This window comes from Nansenia antarctica, assembly GCF_963989245.1.
Source record: "Nansenia antarctica genome assembly, chromosome: 18".
In the NCBI taxonomy this organism is placed as follows: Eukaryota; Metazoa; Chordata; class Actinopteri; order Argentiniformes; family Microstomatidae; genus Nansenia; species Nansenia antarctica.
Window position 1 is genome coordinate 10,767,873 of NC_137691.1, and position 10,675 is coordinate 10,778,547.

Genomic DNA, 10,675 nt, shown 5'->3' on the forward strand with positions numbered 1-10,675 from the left:
GTGATTGCTGAGCTTTCTTTGATGATAATGTTCCAAACTGTTAATTTTGCCAAGCCAGAGGTTTTGGCGATGTCTCTGATATTTTCTTTGTCATATTTCAGCCTCATAATAGCTTCCTTGACTTACTACACACCGCTTTGATCTCAATAGCAGACAATAGCAGACTCCGAACGCCAAGTCACAAACTGGTCATTGACATCTCTCTGATGTCTGCACGGATGATGGTGACAGAATTAACCAAAAACAAACAAGCTAATTTTTCAATTCTTTTGGTGGCCTGAAATAGAACAAATAAAGTTATTTGTAAGGGTTGTAAAAAATAAATAAATAAGGGTTGTAAGCATTGAATTAAAGCTGAGAATCATTACTCTAACCTCATAGTAATTGTTTGTTATTTCAAATCCAAACTGTTGAAGTATAGAGCTAAAAGAAAACAAAAGCATTTAATCCTCTTTCCAATACGTATGGAGGGCAATGTACATAGGCAGATACAAGTTATGATAATATTGGACATTATTGGACTATTGTACCCTCAGGTTATGCGTCTTTATGCAATAGCATCAGTGTTTGTTAATCCACACTTGTCCTCCTCCCAGTCCTGCTCCACATTATGTTTGTGTCGGGTCCAATTCCAGAGAATGAATATGCGTCAGGCCGGTGTTGCGTGTTGTGCGTGTGTGGAGGCCTGACAAACACAATTTTGGCCAAAGTTGGGAGAAGGATATCCGCATAAACAAACCTTCTCGGGCGTGCTATTCTGCCTTGTCTGGCGCATCACGGTTCTGATGTGAGTTTCAATGGCATCATCATCTGTGAGGAGAGACAGATTTGCACTTAGGGGAAATCAACATTCATATTACTTACATTATCTGAAAAGTTCATGACATATAACACAACCATCTCAGTGGGATTGAGGCTGGATAGAGAAGTAGCCTATAGAGGACATGCGAAGGTGGCTCTCAGAGATGCATCTTGCATACCGTGCACACAACTTCTCTTGACCAGAGAACAAGGGCTGGGGGCGGGGGAAGATACACCAGAGCGTGTGTCCAATGCAGGGGTGTGGTGCATGTAGGGGTGTATGCAGGGATGTGGTGCATGTAGGGGTGTGGTGCATGTAGGGGTGTATGCAGGGGTGTAGTGCATACAGGGGTGTAGTGCATACAGGGGTGTGGTGCATGTAGGGGTGTAGTGCATACAGGGGTGTGGTGCATGCAGGGGTGTATGCAGGGATGTGGTGCATGTAGGGGTGCATACAGGGGTGTAGTGCATACAGGGGTGTGGTGCATGCAGGGTTGTAGTGCATGCAGGGGTGTGGTGCATGTAGGGGTGTAGTGCATACAGGGGTGTGGTGCATGCAGGGGTGTATGCAGGGATGTGGTGCATGTAGGGGTGCATACAGGGGTGTAGTGCATACAGGGGTGTGGTGCATGCAGGGTTGTAGTGCATACAGGGGTGTAGTGCATGCAGGGTTGTGGTGCATGCAGGGGTGTAGTGCATACAGAGGTGTAGTGCATACAGGGGTGTGGTGCATGCAGGGGTGTGGTGCATGCAGGGGTGTAGTGCATACAGGGGTGTGGTGCATGCAGGGGTGTAGTGCATGCAGGGGTGTAGTGCATGCAGGGGTGTGGTGCATGTAGGGGTGCATGCAGGGGTGTGGTGCATGCAGGGGTGTAGTGCATGCAGGGGTGTAGTGCATGCAGGGGTGTAGTGCATGCAGGGGTGTAGTGCATGCAGGGGTGCATGCAGTGGTGTGGTGAATGTTCTTGTGTGCCGGTGCGCTCCTCCAATATAGGCTAGATTTCCTTATCATTAGCCTATATCAGGGAACGCCAGGGAGGATCAGGAAACCTTGTAGCCTAGAGCCTTGTAGCCTAGAGCCTTGTAGCCTAGAGCCTTGTAGCCTAGAGCCTTGTAGGGAAGGATCAGGGAACCTTCTAGCCTAGAGCCATGTAGCCATGTAGAGTCTTGTAGCCATTGTTGCAACTATGGATAGGAGATTATTTTTCCATTAAAGGATTATTTTTGGCCACTTGGTTATAGACCAATTTTGTAGAGTGACTGAAATTATGTTGTCCCATCGACTGTGCTTTTTCCTCTCCACCATTCATTCAACTGGAGTCTCCCCAGGCCTCTGGGTCGCATTCCTCAGCAGTGTTGTTCCTCTCCATTTACTCAACTTGTAATGACAACCAGAGACCCTATACAAACACAGATATTAATTCCAATTAACGATTATCCTTGCATTAAGATGGACTCAATCATTCAACTTATTGATTGTGATTTGTTGGGCATGACAAACATTTTTATTTTTATTTTAGTCATTGCAAAGGGTCTGAATACGTATGTACATGAGGTATTTCTGTATTAAATTTGTTATAAATGTATATATTTTTAATATATATATATATGGTGTTGCTTTGTCATTCTGGAATATTGTGTGTGGATTGATGGCAATTAAATTATTTTAATTTAATCCATTTTAAATTGAGGCTCTACCAGAACAACATGTGGAAAAAGTGAAAACGTCTGAATACTTTCCGAATGCACTCTATGTACAATGCACTACATAGGCCTATACATGTCTATGTCACACCATATTCACAGCAGAGTCAAGGGACTGGCAGGGGAAACTCTTTTCTCTTGTCATAGAGCCTAGACAAATGTCTTATAAAGTTCATCAGAAATTCAAAACACAGACTACTGTCTCGAGGACAATTCCTCACTTCATTCTGTAATGGCAAGGCAAGGCAAGTTTATTTGTGTAGCACATTTCATACAACAGGGGCAATTCAAAGTGCTTTGGTTTCAATGTCAAAGCACGTTTGGCGCTTTTCATTTCAAAACACCTCTAAAACTTTCCAACCACTTCTCAGGCAGCGCCATCACCGCCCATGAGAGCTTCCATATGAATGATGTGTGATGATGCCTACAGTAAACACTATGAGTCGAGAGTAGATAAGGATTGTTTTTATAGTTCCCATTAAATACCTTGATAACATGTCCTCACTGCACTTCTCATCCTTCTCCCTCCCCGTCCCTCCCTCGCAATACAATATGTACAGTATATGTACGGTGTGCAAAAACAGCAGTGGGCAAAAGTTGAGTTGAAGTCCTGAGTGGTATGGGGAGGGGGTGGGGGGGGTGAGGTGAGCAGCTTTGTGTTGGTTTCTCAAAATATTATTCCCAAATGTGTAAGTCTACTAGCTCTTACAGTAGATTCATTGGCATCACATCAAAACTCCTAAACAAAAACAAAAGCAGCTTTCGTGGCAAGACGCAGTTTTGTCCAAATATGGCCAATCAGTGTCATTTCGTAAAAAGGTTACCCCTTACATAATTCTTCCAGGCTGCCATTATTGTTCAGTCAGAATGAAAAAAACAATATATTACAATAATACACTGTATAATGTCATAATACAGTATAACCCTAACCCTAAATTGAAATATACAATTAATATCAGCTCACATATCGCTCGATGATGCTCCCCGATGGTTGTATTGCTCAAGCTCAAATACAAAGTGTGGAAAAGGCCTCTCAACCAAGCACCTTTTAATCACGAACCTAATGTAGCACAACGACATGACAGCCTGGACATGTTTAAGACCAGCTAAAGACTCACCGGTAAAACAATAATTCATTTCTCAGGCAACGCTGTCACCGCCCATGAGAGCTTCCATAATAATAATAAATAATGTGTGATGACTACAATAAACACTATGAGTCAGGAGTAGATAAGGATTGTTTTTATGGTTCCCATTAAAATACCTTGATAGCATTTTTAAACCATGTCCTCACCTCACCTTGCCGTCCATGAGCTTATTATAGTCCGATTTTAGGGTAAGGAACCATCTGACTATTAAGGTGTAAAACAGTGAACTCTTAAGGCAGGCTTTTAATGTGTGACTGTGTTATGGTGTTGTTCTGTGCTGTCCCTGTACGGCATTTCACAGTTTTCATCTGTGTCCATCACTGTCAGTCCCCCCTGAAAGTGATGTGCTCTAATTGACCTGTTAAGTGCTCTGGGATTGTGAACTACTTATTATTATTATTATTATTATTATTATTATTATTATTATTATTATTATTATTATTATTATTATTATTATTATTATAAAGGGTATTTCCTTTTACTATGGTCCTGTGTAGCTCAGCATAGTACTAGTAGTTTCAAGTTTATTGTTACATCACATTTACACAAGTGTAAGAGAGTACAATTCTTTTTTTTTCTGAGTGGGGTAGTCCCACTCATATTTTTCATTTTTATTGGACAGGCATAGTGAAGACAGACAGGAAAGTAAGGAGAAGAAGGGAGAGAGGGCATGTCAGCAGGGCATGGGCTGGATTCGAACCCATGCCGACATGGGCATAATATGTGTGCACTGTAGACCGCGGTGCTAGACCACTGGACCACCCCAGGCCACAGAGAGTACAATCCTTAGGCTTCGGTGTGTGTGTAACACTAGGAATTGTGTTAACAAATGGGTTTGATTCCCACTGGGACTATATCAACAAAATATAGACACTTACTGTTCTGGTGATTGCTGTGGATTAAGGGTTAAAGGATTAAGGGTATCTGCTATCTGGCAGGTATATTCCATCTAACTCATCACACCATAACCATGTCTCCTCACAGGTGTAGTTACGAGTGTGGCCTGAGGATGTCAAATCCGTGTGTTGTTGTGGCCCTGGCCCTGGTTCTAGCCCTGACTCTCCTGGCCCCCTGCCCCGGCGTGGGCGCCCCCCCGGCCGACCCAGAGCCAGACGAGGAGGGGATCGACCTGGAGAACTACGACCTGAACGGAGAGACGGACTGGGAGAACCTGGACATCAACAACTATGGAGAGAGCTACGACTATGAAGACCTGGACCAAGAGGTGAGAGGGGAGGAGGGGAGGAGGGGAGGACGGGGGAGAGAAGGTGAACGATGAGTTAAGTATAGGAGAGGAGAGGAGATGAAAGTAGGGGAGAAGTGAGGACATGAGATAAGGATGGTGGGTGGTAGGAGAGGAGTGGGAGGACAAGGAGAATTGAAAAGGGCATAGAAAGGAGGGGCGGGGGGGGGGGTTGTAAACCGTTGACACGGTTCTCTCTGCTCCTCGTTGTGAGAACAGATTGAGGTGGGCACGGTGGCCCCCCCTGCCCCAGACACCGCTCCCGTCGCCGATGTGCCCCCTGCTGACTATGAAGAGGAGGCCGCCCTGCCCCCCCGCGCCACCCCACCCCCCGCCCCTGTCACTCTGGACTTCAAAGGACCGGGCCTGTTCGGCCCTGAGACTGGCCTGGGTGAGTCACGGTGGTGTGTGTGTGTGTATGTGTATTGTGTGTGTGTGTGTGTGTGTGTCGCGAATGTGTGTGTGTGTGTGTGTGTGTGTGTGTGTATATTTGCGTGTGTGTGTGTGTGTGTGTGTATGTGTGTGTGTGTGTGTGTGTGTCGCGAATGTGTATGTGTGTGTGTCTGTGTGTGTGCCGCAAATGTGTGTGTGTGTGTGTGTGTGCCTGTGTGTCGCAAATGTGTGTGTGTGTGTGTGTGTGTGTGTGTGTGTGTAACATGTTCTCTGTGTGTGCAGGTATGCCCACGTGTCTGCTGTGCGTGTGCATCAGTGGGAGTGTGTACTGTGATGATACTGACCTGGAGCAGATTCCCCCGCTGCCCAAAGAGACGACACACTTCTACGGCCGCTTCAACAGGATCAGACACGTCAAGAACACTGACTTCATGAACCTCAGTAGGTCACACACACCCACACACACACACACACACACACACACACACACACACACACACACACACTCACACACACACACACACACACACACACACACACACACACACACACACACACACACACACACACACACACACACACACACACACACACACACAGTTTTAGAACGGAAATTATGTATGCATGAAGCTGCTTCAGATGCTATTGTTATTTTTGTAAATAATAAATAATCAAAACAATAAATCACACTACTCATACTCAATACGCTACTCTACTCTCAGGTCTAAATCCTAACTGGAGATGTTTCGAGTACAGATCTCAGTACAGATCTCAGGTCAGTTAGACGTTGCCCTGTATGTTTCAGACAAGCTGAAGCGTATCGATCTGACGGGCAACCAGCTCTCCGGCGTGGACGAGGACGCCTTCCGCCCGCTGGCGCAGCTTCAGGACCTCCTATTGGCCGACAACAACCTGCAGGCGCTGCCAGAGCTCCCGCTCAGCCTGAGACACATCGACGTGCGCAACAACAGACTGCTCAGTGCTGGGGTACACCCAGAGGGGTTTAAGGTACACACACACACACACACACACACACACAGCGAAAGATGGGAAGAGCGCCTAGGATTACAAAGTGGTTTATAGGAAAAGACTTGAGGCCAAGAGAGCACATATCTGATGGGCTGTTGAAAGGGGTAACAAGCCGCAAGCACCAATGACAAACATGTTCTTTGTTTTCATATTACGGAAGTCTAAGTGTATTGAGTTGAGTTGTTAGGTGCTAGCTAGTAGTGTCGTTTATTTAATAGTTTAAGATAAAGGAAGAGAATGTCCATGAGCGTTGATGCTGTTAACAACTCTATATTGAACCAAAAACATCTAATCATTCTGCAGAAATGATGAGTTCACACGCACACACACACACACACACACACACACGAGCCAAACAGGATGAACTAGAGAATTCACCTAACTCTGTACGGTTTCTATACACATCAGGGGGGATCATCTAATCTCAGACAATAGGCTACCCGTTAATATGCCATCACAGCAGAGATGCAATACAAACATCAGTATGGCTGCTTAGAAACCTTAATGGACGCCCCGCGGTGGTGTAGCGGTCTAAGCACTGGCCACTAGTGCAAGTTGCCCACCGGGGACTGGGATCGTATCCCAGCTCGCCAGATCCGGATATGGCTGGGGCACACACGGGGAGCGACATATTGGGCGGCCGCTCCCGAGGGCGGTATAGGAGTAGTTCCGGACAAGGATCCGTCGCGCAACACCGCCCCCGTCTGGTGCTGGAGTAACAGTACTGGGCTCGAGGAGCCAGTCAGCTAGTCTGCCTGGCGCCCTCCTCTGGGACTGCCGGCCACGGGGTCGTGCGGCGGATCCTACGCAATAGGCAGGGGATAATTGGATGCTAGGTTGGGTTCAATTGGCTACCAAATTGGGTGAAAAAAAGGGGATAAAATCTGAAAAACAAATTTATAAAATAATTTAAAAAGAAACCTTAATGGCAGCTACCAGCTAACCAGGAATTGAACATAGGAATTGTCCACTCCTATTGGTTCATTCTGTTGGGGAAAGAGAACTAAGCTGAGCCCAGGCCTGGCTCTAACTCAGCAACAGTTTACGATTACGTAATGTAATGCTAATTACATACATACATAAATTGTAGACTGCAGATGGTTATGGTTATCATAAACATACACTACAGTAGCTAGCTAGAGCAATGGAGCACAGTGTTTTGGTTTAGGGTGTGTTTTCTCCGCTATTTGGTTTGAGGCAGACCAACATTCAAATAAGCATATGTTCTTCGATTTCAGGTTTTAATGTATGACACATCATCGGAAAGCTTACAATCTGCCCTTTCATAATCTGTCAAAAAGAAATATTGCCGACTTGGGGAACAAAGCACCGGCTCCTGTCACATAATGACGCCCTATGAGCCAAAAAGTGCAGCAAGCCCATGCACTATTTGTCTAAAAATTCAGCCAAAGATGTTGTGATTCTTGGATTGTCGGGTGGCGTTTGACGGGTTGGGTTCGAGGACGGGTGGGGGGGGGTCAGAATGATCCTGACTCTTTTTCCTGGCTGATTTTGAGTCGTATAGGGGAAATCAGCCAGCTCGATCTGATCCTGGATAGCAACAAAGAATCTGGATCATTCTGATATGACAGTTTGTGAGCTATGTTGCTGAGTACACTGAGTCCAGCACACCTCCCTGCCTTACTCTGTTGTATAGTCATGAAACAAGACCATCAAATAAAGCAAGGGTGGATTTTGTGGAACGGGAGCGCCCCCTTCTGGACAGTTTGAGGATGTTTCATTTTATTTTTGCCCTGGACAGGACATGAGTCAGCTGGAGTTTCTGTATCTATCTAATAACAAGCTGGACTACATCCCCACCCCGCTGCCCGAGAGTCTGAGGGTGCTGAACCTGCAGGTATGAATACTCACACTCTCATCATGTCACACGCACACACGCACACATGCACGCACACACACACACACACACACACACACACACACACACACACACACACACACTCACACACACACACACACACACACACACACACACACACACACACACACACACATACCTCTGAAATGCTTGACACACAACCAACAACACTAATTTCTCACTCAGCTAGCCAAGTACACATGTTGTAGACTTTGCCTCAAACCCTAGTGTTTGTCTCCACTTCTATGAGGCCGGTGCCATACATAGTTATAACCACTAGAGGGCACTGGTCTGGAGTGTAATATCAACTCAGCTCCAGTGACTCAGGTCAGGCATTTCTTGGCACCACCAGTAGATGGCGCCATGCACCTGAAGGCCATTTACAACCTATTGGTAAACCTAGTGACGCTCATGCATTGATCCAATTGGCTGATGCCTTCCCAGCTCATAGGAAGTCCACTCTAGTTCCCTACATGGCTCATGCTGTCATAAATGCAATGAATGGGGCAGACACTAAGACAATAATAATAATAATAATAATAATAATAATAATAACTTTTATTTGTATAGCACTTTTCCTGCAAACGTTGCAGATCAAAGTGCTTTAATCATTATATAATCCTCATTTAATTATTTAGTCATTTAAAAGCAATAATAAAAAGATGGGTTTTTAGTCTTGTCTTGAAAATATTGGCTGAGGTTGCATCCCTAATGTAAACTGGCAGTGCTTCCCACAATTTGGGTGCATAAAATGTGAACGCAGCCTCACCAAATCTCTTCTTTTGTACATGTGGTACACAGAGAAAGCCAGCATCAGAAGACCTGACAGCTCTATTGGGCTGATATGCTAGCAAAAGGTCTGAACATATTCTGGTGCTGTGACTACTCATGTACCCATGTGCCTACTCTCTGCATCTCTATGGTATGTGTCAAAGCGTCAGGTACCTGTGAGAGTGTGTGTGCGTGTGTGTGTGTGTGTGTATGTGTGTGTGTGTGTGTGTGTGTGTATGTGTGTGTGTGTGTGTGTGTGTGTGTGTGTGTGTGTGTGTGTGTGTGTGTGTGTGTGTGCGCGCCCCAACATTTACATGTCACAATCTATGCAGACAGTCTACGGGAGCCATTAGTCTGGCATAAGCTCTGAGGTGTCTTTGATGTGAGAAAGATTAGCTTGTCTTTGTATCGTCCTAATTGCCACAGTAGCTTCATCCCCCCGCCGCTGTCGATGGTTTAATATCTGGCATGGAGGAGGATTGGACAAGTGACAAGGACAGAGCCGGAATGGCTGTCTGTGAATTAATCTAATGACGGGAGACGTGTCACCGCATAATCTAATCCAATTTAAGAAGATCACAGTAACACAGAAGAATAGAGAGAACGCACACAGGCAGACAAGCACACACACACACTCAAACACACACACACACACACACACACACACACACACACACACACACACACACACACAGTGTTAGTTTAGACTTGGGGATGTAGGAGGAGACTGAATTGTTAGTGGGGTAGAATTAGCAGATTAGTATTTAACAGACACTATTATTCATAGTGACACACAACACATTCTGTATTCATTATTATAGATACAGTATATTGTTATATTTAAAAATATAGACATTTGTACCACCCACACGTTCTTAACTAGTGAATTTCAGACACATGCTGTACAATAGAGGAACACAACTTACTAATGCCCCCCCCCCCCCTCTCTCTCTATCTCTCTCTATCTCTCTCTTTCTCTCTCTCTCTCTCTCTCTCTCTCTCTCTCTCTCTCTCTCTCTTTCTCTCTCTCTCTCTCTCCCTCTCTGAAACAGAACAACAACATTCAGAGTCTACACAAGGACACATTTTGCAACAGCCACAACCGCAACTACATCCGGCGCTCTCTGGAGGACATCCGGCTGGACGGCAACCCCATCAACATCAACCTGTTTGCCCACGCCTACGTCTGTCTGCCACGCATGCCTATAGGGGGTTAACTGAGGGGGCATCGAAGGGTTACAGGGGTGGTCGTAACTAGATGTCCATGCTAGAGAAGACATCAATCAATCAGTCAATCAAATGTTATTGGTATAGCGGTTTTTTTTTAAATACAGATTTATCATAAAGTGCTTTACATCACAACAATTTACGTAATTGATATTTGATATTTTCCCCTATATCTTTAGCCTGCATGAAGGTTTAGAGGTTTAATGAAGCTAACAGCTCAGGTTGGAGGTTGATGGTTCAAATCAAATGTTGTCCTTTCCAGGATGGTCATATAGTGACTAGGGAGGGAGGGGGAGGATGGGGCCGAGAGAGAGGCTGGAGGTACCGTACGAGTTACCCCTAACAACAGATCTAGCTAGGGTAAGGTTACTTTACCCCAAGTCCTAAAATTGACCATATAAGGGCTGAAAAAAACATCTGGCCCCTGTTATGAGTGATTATATCTGACTCCTGTCTGTCTGTTTCCCATTGGGAAAATAT

The 10,675-nt window shown here is 45.3% G+C and overlaps 1 protein-coding gene across 1 annotated transcript in view; it reads left to right on the forward strand.

Annotated features, from left to right (window-relative positions):
- The window catches only part of optc (opticin), a gene marked incomplete at both ends in the record, with an annotated part of 35,316 nt that extends 25,131 nt beyond the window's left edge, over positions 1 to 10,185 (forward strand). The window contains 6 exons of the mRNA XM_080547889.1: positions 4,638 to 4,878; positions 5,116 to 5,287; positions 5,572 to 5,730; positions 6,095 to 6,297; positions 8,081 to 8,176; positions 10,021 to 10,185. Of these exons, the coding sequence (XP_080404015.1) occupies positions 4,638 to 4,878; positions 5,116 to 5,287; positions 5,572 to 5,730; positions 6,095 to 6,297; positions 8,081 to 8,176; positions 10,021 to 10,185 (1,036 nt within the window). The remainder of the gene's footprint in view (positions 1 to 4,637; positions 4,879 to 5,115; positions 5,288 to 5,571; positions 5,731 to 6,094; positions 6,298 to 8,080; positions 8,177 to 10,020) is intronic.
- Between the last annotated feature and the right edge of the window lie 490 nt (positions 10,186 to 10,675).